The sequence below is a fragment of the Camelus ferus genome, chromosome 10, assembly GCF_009834535.1.
Source record: "Camelus ferus isolate YT-003-E chromosome 10, BCGSAC_Cfer_1.0, whole genome shotgun sequence".
In the NCBI taxonomy this organism is placed as follows: domain Eukaryota; kingdom Metazoa; phylum Chordata; class Mammalia; order Artiodactyla; family Camelidae; genus Camelus; species Camelus ferus.
This window is the reverse complement of record NC_045705.1, coordinates 34,982,821-35,005,672: the sequence shown is the minus strand read 5'-3', so window position 1 is coordinate 35,005,672 and position 22,852 is coordinate 34,982,821. Positions and strand designations below refer to the sequence as shown.

Here is a 22,852-nt window from a genome sequence, read left to right as displayed (position 1 = left end):
AAGCCTCAACTATTTTTAAAATGATAAATTGGACTTCATCAAAATTAAAGACATTTGCTCTTGAAAAGACATCATTAAAAATGAAAAAGCAAGCCACAGACAGGGAGAAAAAATTCTCATTACGTATATCTGACAAAGGACTGTATCCAGAATACATATAAAGAACTCCTACAACTCAGTAATACAACAAAAAACTCAATTTAAAAATGGGCAAAAGATTTGAACAGAAACATCACAAAAGAAGATAAACAACCAATAAGCACAAGTAAAGATGCTCAACATCATAGTCATCCGGGAAATGCAAAATAAAACCACAGTGAAGTGCTGCTGTACACCCAGTGCAGCTCACTGAGTTATAACCACATCTTATCAACCATCATGAACACTGCAGTGCAGTGTTTCTCAAAATGGGATTCTTAGACATTGTGTAGTAGAGTCATTTGGGGTTTGTATCTCTGGACCTTACTCCAGACCTGCTGAGTCTGAATCTCTGTTGAGACTAGGACTTGGGAACATCTGCATTTGAACAGGTGTCTCAAGTGATGCTGATGCACAGAAAGGTTTTAAATACCACTGTTGTTATGGGAAGTATGAAACCAGGTCTTTAGGGAAGCCAAATCCTGTGAGTCTTCTACTCTCTCATTACTTGGGGTGGGGGAGGCGGATGAGAGAAGCCTTTGTCCTAAAGGAAAGGAAACAGTTTAACTATATTCAAGGGCATTATTTGCCTACCCTTCCCCCACCTTTGCCCTGGTTTTCGCTGGTAACCTTTACTTAATTTAGTGCTTTAAATACAGCTTAGATCAGAGCATTCAAGGACATGAAAGGAAGGGCCTTCAATGGAATGACCTTTGTTTCTCCAAAATGCAGAAGGTTGGCAACAACTCATGTGTTGTCAATAGGAGAGGTAATTCCACTAATGGATTCCCTGAGCCCTCTGCAGAACGATTGACCTGGTCTTCAGGGAATCAATCTCATAGCGTTCCGTCAGTGTAATCACTGATACAAGGCTCTTTGGTTTCCCGGTGTGACCCTCTCCCTCTCACACATGTCAAGTTCATTTTACCCCTTTGTCTTCGATGAAGTAGAGACAAAGAGTGAGGAGAAGGCACTGTGATAGGTTGTCAGAGGGACGTGGTGTGGTTCCTTTCCCCACCGTAAGTCATAGCACAGCACCTGCTTGCGCAAGCTGCAAATCTTTAAGTCCTTCTTTATTCTTCCTTCTCCCATCCCCCACGGTCAGCCCATCACCAGGGTCAGCAGTTACAGCCTCTGAAATATGTCTGGAAGGTCTATGTCCTTTGCCTACTGTCCTCATGCTGATGGCGTTGTTTCTTAGCAGTCGTCCATGTGAGCTCTCTCCTCATGCTCTTTCCCCGCTTCACTTCATTTGCTACAAGCCAGAATGATCTTTAAGAAATATAAATGTGAAAAAATGTAAAACCATTCAGTGGTCTTTTGTTCTGTTTATTTAAAAATATTGAAGTATATGGATTAAAATGTGAAAATTTCCCCTGCCGGTTTGGAGTGCTTTTCTGAGTATTGTAAGACGCTGTGTGTCTGTGCTTGTGTATACTGTGCATACGTGTATATGCGTGTGTATGTGGTGGTGTGCATATACATATGTGTCCAGAAACAAACAGGATTTTCAATATAAGTAGAATCGTACTACATTGTTCTTGTTTTTTCCTTCAGTTGCTAATATATCAAGTTCTTTAATTATGCCCCTATTGAGGGATCTTGTTCTAGTTAAGATAAAAGCTATACTTCTTAAAATGTCCTACAAGACTCCATTATGCTCCATCCCTGCCTTGTCCTTGGGCTACTTTCCACTGCTCACTGTGTTCCAGCCATGACCTGCTGTCAGGTCCTCCCATGAGCCAAGCTTTTTCCTCCTCAGGGCTTCTGCACATACTGTTCCCTCTGCCTGAGCTGCTCCTCCAGGTACATGACGGTGGTTTCCACGTGATGAACTAAGTCCTTAAAAACACACACTCACTCACACCAAGCATTACTTTATGCACTGAATAAGTGTTGTGTGTGTGTTTGTACTTTAAAAAATATAAATATTGTGATTAGTAAAATATAATTGAACTAATGAATTCATGGTAGCTTTGTTTAGATGTAAACATGAATATTTATTTAGAATGAGAAAAACTACAACAAATTCAAGTTTTGAAACATTATAAAAATCATTACATCAATACATTATAAAAATCAATTTGTACATTCATTAATTCATTACCTGATATGCCTTTATATTAATTTTTCCCTATTTTTTTTCGCTACATACTCTTATCACCTGTTCATATAACAAGAGTTCATAGTCACTTTTATTTATTTGTTAATAAATACTAAAATGTACATTATTGTTCTATGTGGGAATTCTCAAATTTTTAATTTTATATTAGTATTCAATATGAAGAACCATTGACCTACAGAAAAGACCCAGCAGATGAAGACCTTTTTTTTTTTTAACAAGTTAACAAATTTTTTTTTTAATTGAAGTATAGTCAGTTTACAATGTATCAGTTTCTGGTGTACAGCATAATGTTGCAGTTACGCATATAAATACGTATATTCTTTTTCATTATAGGTTCCTACAAGATTCTGAATATAGTTCCCTGTGCTATACAGTATAAACTTGTTGTTTATCTATTTTATATATAGTAGTCTCTGCAAGTCTCGAACTCCCGATTTATCCCTTCCCACCCCCTTCCCCTCTTGGTAACCGTAAGTTTGTTTTCTATGTCTGTGAGTCTGTTTCTGTTTTATAAATAAGTTCATTTGTTTCTTTTTTTATACTCCACATGAGTGATATAATATGGTATTTTTTCTTTTTCTGGCTTACTTCACTTAGAATGACCATATTGCTGCAAATGGCATTATTTTATTCTTTATTATGGCTGAGTAGTATTTCTTAAAATAGCCCCAAACTATTTTTCTAGCCTTTCTTTCAGTCATATCCTTTCCATTCTGTTTTTCACCCTCCCTCCTTCAGCTTCACCAAATTTAGCTTCACTATTTGAACACACCAAGCTTTTTATTGTATAATTGATATGCCTGTTCAGAGATCTCAGATTCCATATTTGTGGATTTGCCTACTTGCTAAAAATTTATTTGTAACCCCAAAGTCAATACTCACAGCTCTTTCATGGTCAGTCACAGACATGTGACGTGCAGAACAATGAAGAAACTGAGCTCCCCATGCATGTGTTCTCAGCCGAGACAGGACAGAGCCACATTCTGCCTTGTGTTTCAGCTCTCATCCTATAAACTAGTGCCCTTTGCTCCATCTGTTTAGTGCCATTTTTTTCACATTTTTCTGCTGCTCTTGTTTGATGATTTCATCGTTTAAAATGGTACCCAAGCAGAGTGCTGAATTGCTGCCTAGTGTTCCTAAGTGCAGGAACATCATCATGTGCCTTAGAGGGAAAACACACATGTTAGATAAACTTCCTCCAGACTTGAGTTATAGTGCTGTCAGCCAGGGCTTCAATAGTAATGAATCAGCTATGTGTATTCAATAAGGTGTCTTTATACAGAAACAAACATAAAACAAGATTATGCATGGGTTGGTTAACAAAAATATCGTGGCCAGAGGCTTGCAGGAACCTAACCTTGAATTTCCTTTAGGAGAAATGATTCTATATTTGCTAATTCGGTGTTTGTAGTGACTATAGACCATGACTACTATGAATAATGAGAGTTAATTTTTGTATTCATATTATTCTCTTTTTCTGAAAAATTCCTCCTCCACTATCTTTTCTTCAACTGGCAAAGCTCCTGTCATCCTTTGAGACCCAATCCAGGTGTCCCCTGTGCTCTGCAGCGTTCCCTGACTCCGCCTGTTCATATCACTGTTAGAGCCCTGAGCTCAGCATGCTGCGTTACCTGAGTACTGTGCCTGTCTGTTCTTCCCCTAGATCATGAGGTCCTAAAGGACCTGCTAATAGTTTTGATAAATGTTGATTGATTGGAAGGAGGAAGGGGAGTAAATACTAATGGAAAAGAAATTAAACGTGAAGGAAATAGAAAATGGATTGAATAATGAACTTGACAAGAGCACATGGAAAGGGACCCTGAGTCATTCTTGTGGTAACAAACTGGTTCTGGGTCCCACTTAGTCCTATAGTATAGGACACATGCTTAAAACCTGTATTGTTTAGATAGTGCCCTAAATTGCCTTAAGTGAGAAAAGAGTTTACTGGGTCACCTAAGCCAAAAGGGGGCAAACCTGGCTTCAGGGTCACCTTGATTTAGGACCCACATCAGGATCCATCTTTTCAACTCTGCATTCTCTGTCTTGGCTGTTCTCAGACTCCAAAGGGTGGTCTCTACAACTTCAGGCTCCTATCATCCCAGCCTTCTCTCCAGTGAAAGTCAGAGCCCACCACAAACAAAAGTGCTAGAGCTGAACTTAATGACTGTGTGAGTTGCCATGGAGCATGTGCCATCACTGAACCAGTCACTGGATGAAATGTATTAATTGGCTTAATTAGGCTCCCATGATCTACCCACTGAAGGCTAATGTTGGAGTCAGCTTCACACAGAGACATGAGCTCTTCCATGCTGTCTTTTGTGTTTATGGTGTCTGTGTACCATCTCACCCAGGACAGAGATGGTTAGAATCCCAGAAGTGTTACATGAGCAGATCATCTGACTGAGAGGTTTTGTTTGTTTGTTTTGACTGAAAGAGGAACAAATAGATCTTTCCTTTTGTTCCTTTGGTATACCTATCACTGAAGAGCTATATAGTGCATTTACATCTATCAAACACTGAGCTAAATTCTAGAGATAAAAAAGCCCCTGACCTCAGAATGTAGCTGTCTCATGGTAAGATAAAGTTTGTTCTGTGCCGCAGGAACAAATAAAGTTCATTGGAGTCAGAGAGAAACTTTATTACTCAGATTGATGAATCAGGAGCATATAACTATGCTGCCGTCTCCCAGGAGATCTGGATTTGAGGGCTGAAAATAACTTTGGACTAGGATCTGAGACCTAGATTCTAGTCCCTCTGTTGCCATCACCTACCAACTGTGAGCTTGACCGTTCATAAACTCTTGGCCAGTGTTTCTCAAAGTGTAATCGGCAGTTCATCTGCATTAGCTTCTCCGTAAGTTCCTTCTGGCCCCTAGCCCTGACTCATTGGACCGGAAGCTCTGGGGCTGTGATCTCTGAATTATTTAACTTGGACGGACCTCACTTTCCTCATCTGTAAAGAAGGAGATCATATTGGCCTTGCAGCATTGGTTTAGAGGGTTAAATGTGATCATTGATAGAAAGCACATGGCATATAGCAGGAGCTCAGCAAGCGCCATTTTTTTTTCCTCCCTCAGAGTGTAAAGCCACCATGGTCTAGAGTAGTTGAAGGATTCCTAGAGGAAGGATAGCAAGAAGCTCTTTCTCACTCAGGACGTGTTCCTCCAGAAGTGTGTGCCTGTTAAATGATCCACTGGACCCTCTTATTGTTTGCTTTTCACTGGTATGGGACGTAAGTCTGGCCCAGGGTTCTTTATGCTGCAGTGTGTTGGGATATTGTTGTATATCATGTACTCACAAGTCAGATCAAATTCTTTGTGATTGTTTGAGCTGAGAATCAAACCACATCACCACCTGGGAGTTTCATCGAGAGAAAGGTGAGTGTGAATGAGTGTGTGTGTTTGTGTGTGTATTATAGGTGGGTTTTTTTTTTTTTAATATATAAAGCAAAGAGCTTTTTGAAGATGCAAGTATTAGGTTTTTAATATCCCTGACTAATACATTCAACTTACTGATATCATCCAGTATGCTCAGTTAGATTCTGATTATAATCCTCACTTAACAGGATTCTCCTGGTTTGTTGGTAGTTTTTGACTTCACTGTCATCAGAAAGAGGGAAGTTAAAAGGACACGCCCATTTCTAGGAGTTACACAAAACCCTCTTCCAAGAAATGGCTTGACCCTTCTACAACTTAAGCCGCAAGGCGTTTGAGATTTGGTATCTGAAAAGATGATTTGAAGCTCTGAGAAGTCCTTAGTCATCAAAGTTCTGTTACCTTTGGTATATTACCTAAGTCAGAGCAGAAGATTCTGGAGTTTTAGAAATATTTTCAACTGTCAAGGCTGAAACAAAGGGGGTTCTCGTTAATCCTAGGTTTTATAAAAGAATATATGCCTCCATTCCAAGAATCTGAATAATCTGATTAAATGAGATGTTACCATATCAAGTTTTCTTGGTTCAAAATACGTAAGGCTCTCAAGGTTGCAAGACACCTTGATCCCTTTCTGTCTCCTGCCCCACTGCTTGAGTCTGAGTCCCCTGTTCAGTCTCCCTTCCCACCCCTGGTCTAGGCTAGAGGTCAGCAAATCTTGCCCACCACCTCTTTTTCTAAGCAGTTTTATTGGAATACAGCCACTCTCATTTGCTTACAAATTGTCTGTGGCTTCTTCTATGCCACCGTAGACCTGAGTAGTTGTGAGAGACTGAAATATTTACTCTCTGCTCTTTCCAGAGAAAGTCTGCTAGCCCCTGGCCTAGGCTAACTCCTCTTAAGTATCTTCAGTGATGAGTAGTTCTTCAGTTACCAAGGGACCTGCTTTGGGCCACTCTTCTAGAAAATTCTTACTTGTACTGAGCTCTTCTTAACTGCTCTTCTGCAGCATGCCCCTGCTGGCTCTAGTTCAGCTTTAATATTTGGTATCACCCCAAATAAGTTCTTCAGTATGTCAGCCCCCTTATATCTTAGAACACTGCAATCATGACTCTAGGCAAAACCTCACTGAATCCTGATACCGTTGGATTTCAAGTCACTTCACACCACCAGAAATAAACACACCACTCCTGTGTGATCTGGCCAGTGTAAAGCTAAACTGGGGTCCACCTAAGTCTTCTAGGTGCCAAGAGCAATAGGAAGAAGTCAGGGCTGCATTCTGCATACTTGGAGACCTTGGAATCTAACCCAGGGAGCAGAGACAGGTTCGTGTGGGATATGTACTCTCTGCTCAGAGATGGGAATGGTGCAACTTCCGGGCCATATGTACCCACGGTACATGTCTGTGGTCTTGGTGGTTGTGAAATGGTTTGTTTTTTTAACTGGATTTGGGTACAAAAGGAAAACAGTCACTTCTGTTTCATCAGAGAAGGTGGTAGTGTTTTCTTCATCATGGAGACAAATGCAAGGTTCTGACTTTCTTGAGGGTGGACCCCTATGTCATATTCTTCTTTAAGCCTCAATGTTAACTAAAGTGATTTGCATTGTGTTTTCTTCTGTTTCCTTCTGTGCCGCCTTCTCTCACTGTTGCAGACTATTGCAACAACTTAGTTTTCCTGCCTCTTATTTTTCCCTTCTCTGATTGGTCTTTCTCATTCTACCAGTTAAGAGCACAGTAATAGTTATCATTTCTCTGCTGATCTGTACTCTTCAGTGGTTCCCCATTATCAATAAAGGAAAGATAAAAATCCTTAGGATGGTACACTGTTGGTGGGAATTGTAAGTTGGTGCAGCCACTATGAAGAACGGCATGGAGGTTCCTTAAAAAAATAAAAATAGAGTTATCATATGATCCAGCAATCCCACTGCTGGGCATATATCCAGAAAAGATGAAAACTCTTGCTTGTTCAAACAGATATTTGCACCCCAGTGTTCATAGCAGCCAAGACATGGAAGCAACCTCAATGTACATCGACAGATGATTAGATAAAGATGTGATGTATGTGTATGTATGCGTGTGTGTGTACACACACAATGGAATATTACTCAGCCATAAAAAGAATGAAATAATGCCATTTGCAGCAATGTGGATAGACCTAGTGATTATCATACTAACTTACGTAAATCAGATAAACACAAATATATATCACTTAAATGTGGAATCTTAAAAAAAATGATACAAATGAACTTATTTACAAATCAGAAATAGGCTCACAGACATAGAAAACAAACTTATGGTTACCAAAGAGGGAAGGGGGGATATAAATTAGAAATTTAGGATTAATAGATACATACTACTATATATAAAATAGATAAACAACAGGGACCTACTGTACAGCACAGGGAATTTGTAATAATCTATTAATGGGAAAGAATCTTAAAAAGAATGTGTATATGTGTGTGTGTATATATATATGTATATGTATATGTATGTATATATGTGTATATGTATATATGTGTATATGTGTGTGTGTGTGTGTGTGTGTATATATATATATATATACATATATATATATATATATAAAACTGAATCACTTTGCTGTATTCCTGAAACATTGTAAATCAACTGTACTTCAATCAATTAAAAAAAAATTCTTAGGATAGTGTTGGCTTTCCAGGACCACCAAACACTTCCTTTCCTTCTCCTTTTCCACATTCAAAAAAGACTATTCCACATTCTCTGGACCTATCTTATATTTTCCCATACCCAGGTCTTGGTCATACTATGTGCTCTATAAGAACTGACCTTTTCTCCTTCCTTCCCAAAACCATATGTCAAACCCTACCTTCTTCATTGTTCATATTCATTCATGTTTCTCTTTCTTGTTCCCTCTTTCTCCCTCTCCTGCTCATCCCTAAATGTTTGATTCCCTGCTTCAGTGATCTAACAGCATCTTGTGTCTCTTTTGATGGTACTTCTGAAAATCTGACTTTATCTTAGGGATACGCACTCATGGCATACCTTCCTGCAATGTTGTAAACATTGTAAGTTACTTGAAAGAAATGCTTGGATCTTGCCTCTTTTCTTTATCCCTCAAAGCATTTAGCAGGATTTGTGCTTGTTTTACTAAACACTATAGAAGAGCTCATTGATTTGTCATGAACAGTGAAGCAGCAGGAAGAGTTGAATGGGAGGAGGTGATTTTAAATCTGAGAGGCTGGAAGAATCCTAATACCTTTAACCAGAAGAAGTGAAATTCAGAGGAGCTGCTGATGTGTGGTGTGGAGCAAGACAGAATACAAAATGATACCTCTGTAATGGTGAAAAAAACAATGAATTGGAAATCTGGGTATCTTTTATGATGATAACCCTTTATCCAGTTACATGATCTCAGCATGTCCTTGGGCTGCTTTAGATTCAATAACTATGTTCTTGGCACCTGTTTTTCAGAGTTTGCTAGTTGCTTTCACACTTAATATTGCTTTGAGAATTAAATAAAATTATTAGTTTTGTTATTTTCCCTTTTATATATTTGGTTATTAAGGCTTAAGAGATGTTAAGAAATTTTTCCAAGGTTGTAGAGCAAAAGCTAGAACTATAACGTGGGTCTTTTCACTCCAGTCTCAAACTTTTCTTATCACACTCTGCATCATCTATCTCATTCTGCTCTCCTTATTTTTCTACATTTGTACCCCTTGGTTTTAGTTTTTGTTTATCAGAATTAATAGCGTTTCTTCTGCCTGGCTGGGTTATACCAAGAATTAAGCAAAAAGTAAAATAAGTCAATTATGTTAAGTGCAATTAACCAGTCACAAAGGGACAAATATTGTGTGATTCCATATATATATGAGTAGTCAAACTCAAAGAGACAGAAAGTCTAATGGTGGTTTTCAGGGGTTGAATGTAGTGGGAAATGGGGAGTTAATATTTAATGGATGCAGAATTTCAGTTGAGGAAAATAAAGTTCTGGGGAAGGATGGTGTTGATGGTTCTACAACAGTGTGCATATATGTAATGCCACAGAACTGTACACTTAGAATGTTTAAAATGGTAAATTTTATGTTATATGTGTTTTACCACATTGAAAATAATTTTTAAACTTCAATTTAAAAAATCTAAGTCATAGGATTTAGAAATTGCAGGTGATGGGGAGCCATTAAATTTTTGGATAGTTGAGGGGAGTAACATGATTAGAGTTTTGTTCTGATTAAACTGGCTTCATTTATAAGTATTAAATTAGGATAACTGGTTAGGAAGCTGTGAAAATAGTCCAGTTTATAGGTAACAAGCACTTGAGATAGGAAGTGCCGAAAATCAGGCATGGTATGGGCTGTCATGAATGGTGCTGTGATGAACATACTTGTGTGTGTATTTTGGTAAATACATGTACACATTTATTTGAGGTAAGTACCTAGGAGCAGATACAGGGTCCTGGGGCATGAGTATGTTCAGCTTTCATAAACACTGCCATAGTTTTCCAAAGTGGATATACCAACTTACACTCCTACAAACAGGGTATGAGAGTTTCAGTTTCTCCACATCCTTCCTGTACTTATTATTGTCAGTCTTTCTTATTATTACCATTCTGGTGGTTGTGTAGTGGTATCGACTTGCATTTCCATGACGGATGGAATTGAGATCTTTTTATATGTTTATTGCTGTATGGTCATCATCTTTTGTGTAGTGCCTATTCAAACGTTTGCCCATTTTTCTATTGAGTGGCCTGTCTTTTTCTGGCTAATTTGTAGACTTTTTTGTAACATGTTCTGAATATGAGTCCTTCATTGGACATATGCATTACAGATATCTCCTCTCACTCTCTTGGCTTGGCTTTTCATCCTCTTAATGGTGCCTTTTGATGACCAGAAATTAAGTCTAATGTAGTACAGTTGATTACTTTTTCTCTTATCTTAGTACCTTTTATGTCTTCAAGAAATCATTGCCTACCCCAAAGTCATGAACATATTTTCCTTAGTTTTCCTCTAAATGCTTTACTGTTTCCTATTTCACATTTGGGTTTATAATGATCTAAAATTAATTTTCACATATGATATGACATACAGACCAAGAATCTGTCTTTTCCCATGGTTATCACCATGAGGATCTCTCATGCCACCCTCTTCTGATGCACTCCAACCCTCTCCTTAACCACAAACAACTACTAATCTTCTGACTATTCGTAAATTCTGTCATTTCAAGAATTTCTATAAGTGGAATCATACAGTGTGTAAACTTCTTGGATTGGCTTTGACAAAATTCACCTTAATTCTCTGGAGATTCATTCAGGATTTTGCATGTGTCAATACGTTGTTTGTTTTTTTATTGCTGAATAGTATCCTATGGTGTGGAAGTACCACAGTTTATTTACCACTCACCCATTGAAGGACATCTAGATTGTTCGAGCTTGGGGCTATTGTAAATAAAATTTACATTACATAAACATCCACGTACACATTTTTGTATGAATATGAATCTTCGTTTCTCTAGGATAAGTGCAGGATTACAATTGCAGGGTCATATAGTAGTTGTACATTTAGTTTTTTTAAGAAACTGCCCATCTGTTTTCCAGAGTGGCTGTATCCTTTTAGATTCTCACTAGCAGAGTTTGAGTGACCCATTTTCTCTGCCTCATGGCCAGCATTTTGTGTTGTTACGATTTTTTTAACCATTCTGAAAGGTCTGTGATAATATTTCATTGTGGTTTTGTGTTTCGCAAATGGCTAATGATGTTGAACACCTTTACATGTGCTCATTTGCCATCTCTTCGGTGAAATGTCTTGTGTCTTTTGTCCATGTCCTAATTGGATTGTTTCCCTTTTTAAAATATTTTCTGAATTGAAGTATAGTCAATTTACAATGTGATGTTAATTTCTGGTGTACAGCACAGTGATTCAGTTGTACATACGTATAATATATATTCCTTTTCATATTCTATTTCATCATAGGCTATTAGAAGGTATTGAATATAGTTCCCTGTGCTATAAAGTAGGACCTTGTTTATCTATTTTATATATAGTAGTTAGTATCTGCAAATTTTCAAACTCCCAATTTATCCCTCCCAACCCCCTTTACCTCCTGGTAAACCTAAGTTCCCTTTTTCAACTATTGAGTGTTGAGGGTTCTTCATATGTCTTTGTCGAAGAGTTCTTTGTGGAACATGTAGTAGGCAAATATCTTCCCCCACTCTGTCGCTTGTCTTTTTAGCCTCTTAAAGACTTTGGAGCAAAAGTTTTAAATTTCAGTGAAGTCTAATTTTGCTTTTGCTTTTATGGATTATGGTTTTGGTGTCAAGTCTAAGAACTCTTTGCCTAGCCCTAGATCCCAAAGATTTCCTCCAGTTTTTTCTAAATATGTTATAGCTTTTCATGTAGGCCCATGATTAAGTTGGAGTTTATTTTTATATAAGCTGTGAGACTTAGGTTGAAGTTCATTTTCCCCCTGTGGATACCCAATTGCTTCAGCACCATTTGTGGAAAGGTCTGTCTTTCCTCCATTGAATTGCTTTTTCATCTTTGTCAGAAATTAGTTCAGCGTATTTGTGTGGGTCTGTTTCTGGGTTTTCTGTTCTGTTCCATTGTTCTATGTGTGTGTCCCTCAGCCAGTACCACGTAGTCTTGACTTCTGTGGCTATATAATAATTATTGAAATCTTGCAGGCTGATTTCTTCCCTCTTATCATCCTTTTCAAAGTTGTTTTAGCTGTTATACTTTCTTTGCCTTTCCATATATGTTTTAGAATAGTTTTGTCTACGTTTATAAAAACTTGCTGGAATTTTGATAGAAATTGTGTTAAATCTAAACATCAATTTGAGAGATGTACTATGTTGTGTCTTCCAATCCATGAACTTGGTGCACCTCTCCATTTAGGTTTTTAAAAATTTCTTTCATCAGCATTACATAGTTTTCAGCATATATGTCCTGAATACTTTTTGTTAGATTCAAACCTATTTCATTTTTTCAAAAGTGATTATAAGTGGCATTGTATTTCTGTTTTTTATGACCACATGTTTATTTGCTAGTGTACAGGAGCAGGTCAATTTTTGTATGTTCATCTTATACATGCATACCTTGGCAAGTTTGATTCCAGATCACCATAGTAAAGCAAATATCACAATAAAATGAGTCACACAAATGTTTTGGTTTTCCAGTGCATATAAAAGTTATGTTTACACTATACTGTAGTGTACAGTAGCGTTAAGTCTAAAAAAGCTATGTACCAACCTTAATTTTTAAATATTTCTAAAAAATGCTGTCATGTGAGCCTTCAGCAAGTCATAGTACTAACTTCAAAGATCACTGATCACAGATCACTGTAACAAATAATAATGAAAAAGTCTGAAATATTGTGAGAATACCCCAATGTAACACAGAGACACAAAGTAAGCAAATGCTGTTGGAAAGATGATGCCTGGATTTGCTTGACACAGGGTTGCCACAAACCTTCAATTTGTAGAAAATACAATGTCTACAAAGTGTAATAAAGCAACACACAATAAAATGAGGTGAACCTGTATTTTATGACCTTATCAGGCTCACGTGTTTCTCCCAGGAGTTTCTTCCTGAATTCCTTGGGATTTTCTATGTAGACAATCCTGTCATCTGCCAATAGGGGCAATTGTTTTTTCCTTTTCAATCTATATACCTTTTCCTAAATTGAATTATAAAGTTCAATATTATATAAGTTACAGGTGTACAACATAGTGATTCACAATTTTTAAAGGGTATGCTGCATTTATAGCTATTATAAAATATTGGCCATATTCCCTTGTGGTGTACAATGTATCCTTGTAGCTTACTTATTTTGTACATGATAGTTTGTACCTCTTAATTCCCCACCCCGTCTTGCCCCACCCCTCTTCCTCCTTCCCGCTGATAGCCACTAGTTTGTTCCCTATATTTGTTGAGTCTGTTTTCCTTTGTTATATTGACTAGTTTGTTGTATTTTTAAGATTCTACCTGTAAGTGATGTCGTACAGTATTTGTCTTTCTCTGTCTGACTTATTTCACTTAGCATGATACCCTACAAGTATATCAACCTGTATGCCCTTTATACCATTTTTTTTTCAAATTTTGGCCCTTTGGGAAACTGTATTTTCTTCCTGTTTTACAGATTTTTTTAAATATATATACATACATTTTTTTTTCAGATTGTTTTCCATTACAGCTCATGACAAGAAATTGAATATAGTTCCCTGTGCTATACAGTAGCTCCTTGTTGTTTATCTATTTCCTATACAGTGATGTGTATCTACTAATCCCAAACTCCTAATCCATCCCTCCCCTCCCCTTTCCCCTCTGATAACCACAGTTTGTTTTCTATGTCCGTGAGTCGATTTCTGGTTTGTAAATAAAATTTGTATTTTTTTTAGATTCCACATATAAATGACGTCATATGATATTTGTCTTCCATTTCTTACTTTATCGCCCTGACTGGAACTTCCAGCACTGTGTTGAGTAAGAGCAGTGAGAGCAGATATTCTTGCCTTGTTCCTGATCTTAGGGGAAAGCATTCAGTCTTTCAGAATGAAGTACGATGTTGGTCTTTTGTTGATGCTGTTTATCAGATTGAGGAAGTTCCCCCTCTCTTGCTATTTTTTGCGAGTTTTTATCATGAATGGGTGTTGAAATTTGTCAAATGTATTTTCACACTGATTTATAGGACCATGTGGTTTTTCTTCTTCAGCTTATTACTGTGGTTGATTATACTGATTGATTTTTTAATATTGAAGTCAGTTTTACATTCTTGGAATAAACCCCATTTGGTCATGGTGTATAATTCTTTTTATATCTTGCTGAATTCCGTTTGTGTATTACATTTTAGTCCATGATCCATTTTGAGTTATTTTTGAAGGAGATTTTGTGTAGATTTAAGAACAGTCCTGAAGAAGCTTTCCCTTTAAGAACATATTCAGGACTCCGGTTCCCATATTCTCCTTGCATTATGTGTCAGTAGTTCAATAATAATTTTTCATTTCTATATCATGGGACACTTTCAAGCTGAACCTCCCACACTCCTTTATAAATATTTATTACATGGTCCCTGCACTTATCAGAATGAAGAGAACAAAATGCTTGAAGAAGTCACATCATAGAGAACCCACAGCATACCTTTATCTTATTCTCTTTTCTGTAATCCTCCTGTTGTCCTCCTTCCCTATTTCCTACTGTGAAAGCTGGCTTATTTTTTAAAATTGCATTTATTAGTTTGCATAGATTATCATACTGATTGCATGAAAAAAAAGTCAGTACATCGTTGCTGAGTTCCCACATAGACTAAGCTCTCTCCTGAGTAACTGTTGGCCACACAGAACCCTAGCCTCAAGATGCTCAGAGGAGGAAGACATATAAGCAATTGAAATGCCAGAGTTGATGGAAGAGATGCCAAAGAAAGCACAGGGAATATAAGACATGAGCATGAGCTTTATCTGGGACGTTAGTAAAGACCCTCCAGGAGAAGTGATACTTAAGCTGGCACTGAGATGTGTAGGAATTTTCCAGATAGACATGTTGAAAGGCATTCTAGGAAAAAGCATTAGCTTATGAAAAGCCATGCAGCCATGTGATTTTGCAGCATGTTGGGAGAATAGTCAGTACTTTGTTAGGCTCCTGTAAGTTCTGTAAGACCAGGAAATCATGCCGTATCCTCAGCATCTAGAATGTTGCCTGTAGCATAGTAAGCATGAAATAAATATTTGTTGGGTGGATAGAAGGAAGGAAGGAAGGAAGGGAGGGAGGAAGGGAGGAAGGGGAAGGAAACATAACATGAGGCCAAGGAGATAAGAACGGTTCGGTGATAAATAGCCTTGCTTACTAGTAATGTTTAGCAAATGCCCACCATGGAGATTGAAAGAGGAATATGAGATGTTCATTGCCTACTTGGGAAGAAACAACAAACACAAAAATATCTGTAAATATGTTGTAAAAAAAAAAAAATGACACACCAGTGAAAAGTGTTACGAAGGTTCAGAGGAAGCAGAGGTCCATTTCAGCTGAGGGAGCTAGACTCTTTGAAGTTGCTAATGCTTTTTCTTACGTGTACGGTTTCCAAGGAAAAATTTGCAAGGAATTGGAGCAGAGAGGGTTGTGGCAGAAGAGGGATGTGAATTTGGGACTAGAGTGGCAGAAGAGGGATGTGAATTTGGGACTAGACTAGATGGCTTTGCCTGCTCTGTCCTAAGTTTATCAGCATTTTATAGGCAGCCATTTATCAGCCTGCACCACTTCTTGGAAGCAGAGCCTGACAGGCTCGATGTTATCTGTAGCAAACATCTTTTTCTTGTTTGTGAGATTGTCTGTGTGTGTGTTTATGCTTGCACCTGCAGACCAGTGATGTGGAGACAGCTTTCTCTCCAGAGGCAAGCACTGAAGGGGATACATCAACTGAAACACAAGCTTCAATGCCTTTGAAAAATGCACCTTGCTACCCCCCCCCCCACACTTACATGCATATGCGTGTACCTGCTGCATGCACACCCAGGAGCACACACAGCTCTGTAAGCTGGGTCTGGGTAAGATTTTAGGTGACTATAAGCCAACAGTACTTCCATGTATTTTCCTTAGCTCTGTCCTATACCTTAATCTTCATTTCGGTCTAAGGCTTATTAGGTACCAGTTATATCCCCATGACCTCCTAGATTCTGTAAGGAGTTCATGTAAGAAAATGAATTATTAATTATTCCAATACATACTTTTTGATAACCATCTATGTGTCAGGCACGATTCTAAACACTGGGAGTGCAGTATGGCATAAAAAGAACCAATCCCTGCCCTCGTGGAGTTTACATTCTGGGAGAGGGGTACAGACAATCAACAAAAATATGGTATTTTAGATGGTGTAGGTGTTAGTGAGATCAGTATAGCAGAATCAAGGGGAAAGAGAGTGCGAGGGTTAGATGCTCAGGAACAGCCTGTCCAGTAATGTGACATTTGAATAGAGACCTGAAGGAAAGGCTAAGCAATGGGAATATCTGGGGAAGGACTATTCCAGGCAGAGGGAACAGCGAGAGCAAAGACCCCAAGGCAGGAGTGTGTGGCCACTGTGGCTAGAGCAGAAGGGGCAAGGCGGAGAGCGGCAGGAGATGAGGTGAGAGCTGTGGGATGAGGGACTGTCACCTCAGGCCCACTGGCCATGTGAGGACTTCAGCTTTTACTCTGAGTGAGATGGAAAGCCAGCAGAGACTTGGTGCAGAGAAGTGACGTGTTCTTGCTTACATCAGCTTCTGTGTTGAGAATACATTGCAGGATGTATAGAAGCAGGAAGAAGACAAAATGATGGACTCGCCATGAAAAACAGTGTAGGTGCTGAAGTGGTGACCAGGTTGGAGGTACATTTTGAACTGTTTGAACCAGCCGCATTTGTTGTTAGGTTGGATGTTGAATGTGAAAGGAAGGAGTCAATGATGACATCAGGATTTTTGGACTGAGCAACTGGAAGGCTGGAGCTGCTCGTAACTGAGATGGGAGAGGTCGCAGGAAAAACAGGCTTAGAGGATATTGAGAGCTCAGTTTTGAGCATATGAAGTTTGAGATGCGTACTAGTGAAGAGTTGGACAGAAGACTCTGGATGGGTTTGCACTGGAGAGATAAGCAGCAGTTAGATGACTTTTAAAGCTGTGACATGGGAGTGGGTATAGAAAGAGAAGAGAAAGAGTCTGAAAACAGGGTGTTGGGGCATTCCAACATTTAGAGGTCAGGGAGGTCAGAGGGAACCAGCACTGGAGACTGAAAAGAGAGGCCAGGGACATAGGAGGAAAACAGAGGGTGAAGCCAAGGGAAAAAAGTGCTTCAAAGAGGACGGAATACTAAACTGTTATCAGATGTTGCTGAGAGATCAAGTAAAACCCAAAAGTTGCTTTGGCAGCACTGAAATCTTTAAGACCTTAGTTGAGTTATTTTAGTGGGGGCAGGGGGAGCAGGAGGGCGGCAGCCTGATTAGTTTGCTTCCAAGAAAAAAATGGGAGGAGAGGAAATAAAGATTCATAGTATAGAAAACTCTTTGAGGTTTTACTGTAAAGAGGAGAGCAGAAAACTGGGCCATAGTTGGAGGGGAACATGGGACCAAGTCAAACTTTTAATTTTTTTTTTTCTGAGACGGGAGAAGTTGGTGTCCTGATGGGAATGATCCTAGGAGGGAGGGAAAAGGCGGTGTTTCCAGAGAATGGAAAATTGTTACAGCCTTTTGATGTGTGGGTGAGAGGGGCTGCTCCAGTGGAAGGAGGTTGGCTTAGACTAGATGAACTGTCCATGCCCCCTAGTAACAGACCACTTTGCTACTGATACAGGCAGATGGGTGAGTTTGGTGATGGGACATGTGTACATTCTCTTCTGCTTGCTTTTACTTTGTCATACCAAAGAGCAGAGGTGCTGGAGATTTAAAGAAAGAGGAGTTCAAAGACTTACCAAAAAGTAAGAGAACATTATGTAGGAGGTAAGTGTAGTAGGACTGTTGGGCAGCAGGAGTGTTGACTTGAATTTAAAGTGGGAGCAGCCAACAAAGTTGTGTGATTTTCTCCAGCTGAGTGGAAACAGGCAGAGTAGGTAGAGAATTAGACTTAGCCAGGGATTGTGGTTTCCCAGGTGAATGAGAGGAAAGGAGAAAGAAGCAGGGGATAATTATAATGATGTGTCACAGGAGCAAGTTGAGTAGGGAGGGAATTGAGGACAGAGGACAGTGGTAGGATCAATGGAGTGAAGGTCCCAGGGGTGTCTACAGAATTGTGATGACAGTCAGATCCTTGGCATTTGTGGTGCTTTAGAGTTGCACACATGGTGCTTTCTGTGCGTTTGTGTAATAAAAACCCTATAAGGTAGGTAGGGTGGATGGTAGTGGTGGTGATTCTCATTCTGTAGATGAGGCAGGATCCAAAGAGGTAAATGACTTCATCTAAAAATCACACAGCAAGTCCGTGGTGGAGCATAGACTCAACCCAAGGCTCTCTTTTGTATGTAATGTCTTTTTACCGCTTTGTGTGGTGTGTGCTCACAGATTAGTCAGTATTGTTGAAGAGATGAAATGTAGAGGACAACATAAGGGAATATGTAATGAAGTGTTAAATTCTGTAGTATAAAATGATGTAAGGAGTTTATTCGTTCAATAATATATATTTGAAGTGCATAGTATGTGCAAGGCTGTATGATAAGTTCTAGGGATATACAGTGAATGAGACGGGGAAACATCCTGAAGTTGTGTGCTTCACAGAAGTTTTACAAGGGTTTCTGTGTTATTCTTCCAAGGAGGTGTGATTTGGTAAAAAGCACAGTGTACTGAACGTTGGGAAGCTTGTTTCTCTGCTGCTTGCTGTGGGTGTCATTGTTGCTTCAACTCACCATGTCTTAGTGGGGGATCCATCCACAAACTGAGATGTTATGGTTTTGCAAGTTCTACCCTGACTGAAAGTATTGTGAGTTTGAGTATATATTCCAGCCTAATAATTGCTCTAAAGTGCCTTAGTCCTCATCTGACCTCCTGATCCAAAAGGGGGAATTTCTGTATTTCATAGTGATAAGACCCTTTTTCCATAGTGAAATGCTTCTGAAGTCATCCTCCATTTATGAAGCTCTAGGGAAATGTGAAAGGGAGATGAAGGCCACGTTCAGCCCACAGGTACAACAGTCCTCATCCTTAACCTAGTGATATCTGAGGACCTGTGGAAGCTTGGAAGTCACTAATGATGTTTCCCCCTCTTCTTACTCCCTCCTGTCCAGGCCTGGAAGAAACGCTGGTTTATCCTGCGGAGTGGCCGGATGAGTGGTGACCCGGATGTGCTGGAGTACTACAAGAATGATCACTCCAAGAAGCCCCTGCGGATCATCAACCTGAACTTCTGCGAGCAGGTGGATGCAGGCCTGACCTTCAACAAGAAGGAGCTGCAGGATAGTTTTGTGTTTGACATCAAGACCAGCGAGCGCACCTTTTACCTGGTGGCCGAGACGGAGGAGGACATGAATAAGTGGGTCCAGAGCATCTGCCAGATCTGCGGCTTCAATCAGGCCGAGGAGAGCACAGGTACGGGAGCGAACACGCACCTTTCTCGGGAGTGGCCAGGTGCTTCCTGGAAGAGGCTTGGTGACTGGGGCTAAGATGAAGGCCTTCACACTCCTTAAGCAAGGAGAGCAGGCTGTAGCTAAAGGCTGTCCTCTCTGGCAGAGGAGTCAGGCAAAGGCTAAGAGCCTTTGGGTTTGCCAAATGTTAGAGGGCCTCCTAGCCTGTTTACATTCAAGTGGGAAACAGTGAGTGTAAATACACTGGGGTTGTGAATGCAGCTCAAGGTACTTGGTGATGTTTCTTCGGGTGCCTGCACACCACCCCATGTCTCAGCCCTGCACCTCTCTCCCCTTCCCTCCGCTCTCTAGCTCTCTGTACCCTGTCACCTGTTCACCTGTTAGCCACCCCATAGCAGCTCACACCTAATCCCTTCTCTGCGCCATCTCTGTCCATCCTAGCCATCTGTTTCAGACCATCCTGCACAGTCACACTTGCCTTTTCTTTTTGGACAGGGGGAGGTTTGGGATCCTTTGTGATTATTACTGATGTATAATCCAGTGTTCATTCTACTCACTTGGGAGGGGACAGGTGAGGGAGGAAATAATGATTTGTGTTTGGGTTTTGTTAACCTTCACAAAAAGAGTAGCTCAACTGTTTGAAATGCGTTTCAAATTGCAGAAATGCTCTTTGACATTTGTTTCCTCAGCTCTGGGATGACTGAGGAGCAGGGTGTTTTGAGGCAGGTGGAGAGCCTAGAGTAGCCATTCTTTACCAGGTTACACGTCAGAGTTAAAGAGGAGTAACTTTTAAAATGTCGATGCCAGGGACCCGTGTCAAATCAGTTAACTAAGAGTCTCAGGGATGGGACCTAGGCATTAGTGTCTTTTAAAAGCTCCATTCTGAGTAGCAGGGGTCTAGGGCTCAGCATGTGTTTTCAGTACATATTTGAAGGCCACATACAGTCTGTGTCATATTCCTGTTTTCTAAATTATTTACAGCCCTTTAAAAACATAAATGCCATTCTTAGCTCATCAGCAACATCTGCCTCATCTGGGAACCTGTTGGAAATGCGAATTCGTGGGCCCCACCCCAGACTTCGTGAATCAAAACTCTGGGGGTGAGGCCCAGCACGCTGTGTCATAACTAACCTGCCAGGTGAGACTGAGGCGTGGTTAAGTTTGAGGACCCCTTATCTAGGCTCTCGCTACTCAGAGTGCGGTTTGTGGACCAATAGCATCAGCCTCTCCTGGGAACTTGTTAGAAAGGTGGAAGGCTTCCACTCAGACGTACAGAATCAGAGCCTGTGCATTTTTAAAAGTTCTTATTCTGAAATAATGTTAGGCTTACAAACGAGATGCAGAAATTGTCCTGCAAGTTCCCATACACCTTTCCCTAACGTTACTGCCCTGCTTAACCAGGCTACAGTTGTCAGAACTGAGCAGTTAGCATCGATTGGTACAATGCTGTTGACTACAGATTTCACCTCTTTTTCACCGGTTTCTTTGCTCTGTTCAGGATTTAACACAGGATAGCACGTTAGATGTGGTGGTTACATCGCCAGGACTCCACCAATCTGTGATAGTTCCTCAGTCTGTCTTGTTCTTGACCTTGGCACTTTAAAGAGTACGAGTCGGTATTTTGTAGAACTTCCCTCGAGCTGGATTTGTCTGACATTTTCTCATTGGATTGAGGTTATTGGTTTTGGGGAGACCACCACAAAGGTGGTGTGCCTTTCTCTCGTGTGTTGGGGGCACGTGGTGTCAATATGACTTATTACTGGTCATGTTAACCTTGATTAGTGGTATCTGCCAACTTCTTTCACTGTGAAGCTACTATTTTTGCTTTTGTAATTAATAAATATTTTGGAGGAAATACTTTAGTAATGTGCAAATATCCAATTTCTCCTTAAACTTTTGTCCACAAATTTTAGCATTCGTCAGTGGATCATGTTTGCAACAGTTATTCCTGTGGTATTCCAATGATACTTTTCTATTTCCCTCAGAATCCACATTTTATTAAGATCTCTAGGTGATTTTATTTTTTACATATTGAAGTTTAAGAAGCACAGGTCTGGACTATTCATTCACAGACCTGGTGGGTACATCAGAAACACCCTAAAAACTTTTATATTTTATCTGATAGGTACTGATTTGGTAAATCTGGCTTGGAGCTGAGGAATCAACAGTTTTACAAAGTTCTTCCTTACAGAATGGGAAAAAAATTATTGCCAAATTACATCTGAGAAGGGTCTAGAATCTAGAATATAAAAAGAATTCTTAGAACTCAGTAACAACAACAAAAAGACAAATAACCTCATTTTGAAAATGGGCAAAGGATCTGAACAGATAGTTATCCAGAGAAGATATACAAATGATCAATCATTTACGAATGATTAATCATTAGGGAAATGAAAAATAAAACCACGATGAGATACCACTTCATACTCACTGTGATGGCTGTAGTCAGAACTGTGGACAATGACAAGTGTTGGCAAGGATATGGAGAAACATACATTGCTCATGCATCTTACCACATACATTGCTGGTGGGAATGTAAAATGGTACAGCTACTGCAGAAAGCAGCGTGGTAGTTTTTGAAACAGTTAAACCTGTGACCCAGCAATTCCACTCCTAGGCATATAGTCAAGAGAAATAAAAGCATATGTTCACACAAAAATTATACACAAATGTTTGTTAACAGTGCTATTCATAATAATCAAAATGTGGACACAACCCAAATGTTCTTTAATGAATAAACAAAATGTGATATGTTGTGTGTGTGTGTGTATGGTTGTATTATTCAGCCATTAAAAAGAATGAAATATTGATACATTCTACAACATGTCTGAGCCTTTAAAACATTATGTTAAATGGAAGAAGACGCAAAGAATCATATGGTTTATAATTCTATTTATATGAATTGTCCAGAATAGGCAAATTCATAGAGACAGGCGGTAGATTGTTGGTTAAGAGTAGGGGAATGGGAAGTGACTGTTAATGAGAACAGAGCTTCTTTGGGGGTGATAAAGTGTTCTGAGGTTAGAGAATGGTGGTGGTTATACAATTTTGTGAATATACGAAAATCTATTGAAGTTTGCACTTCAAAATGGTGACATTTATGGTATGTAAATTATACCTCAGAGATTTTTTTAAGTTCCTCAGGTGATTCTGATGACCAGCCAGGTTTGGGGCCCCCTGGACTTAGGGCCAGCTCCATAGGTATGTGACCTGTTCAG

The 22,852-nt window shown here is 39.5% G+C and overlaps 1 protein-coding gene across 3 annotated transcripts in view; it reads left to right on the top strand.

The window, feature by feature from the left end:
• Positions 1-22,852, top strand: part of GAB2 (GRB2 associated binding protein 2) — a 150,029-nt gene that overhangs the window by 83,874 nt on the left and 43,303 nt on the right. For all 3 annotated transcript variants that reach the window (XM_032488743.1, XM_032488744.1, XM_032488745.1), the window contains one exon: positions 19,338-19,638. In XM_032488743.1, coding sequence (XP_032344634.1) covers positions 19,338-19,638 — 301 coding nt within the window. Of the gene's footprint in view, positions 1-19,337; positions 19,639-22,852 lie in introns of those variants that run through there.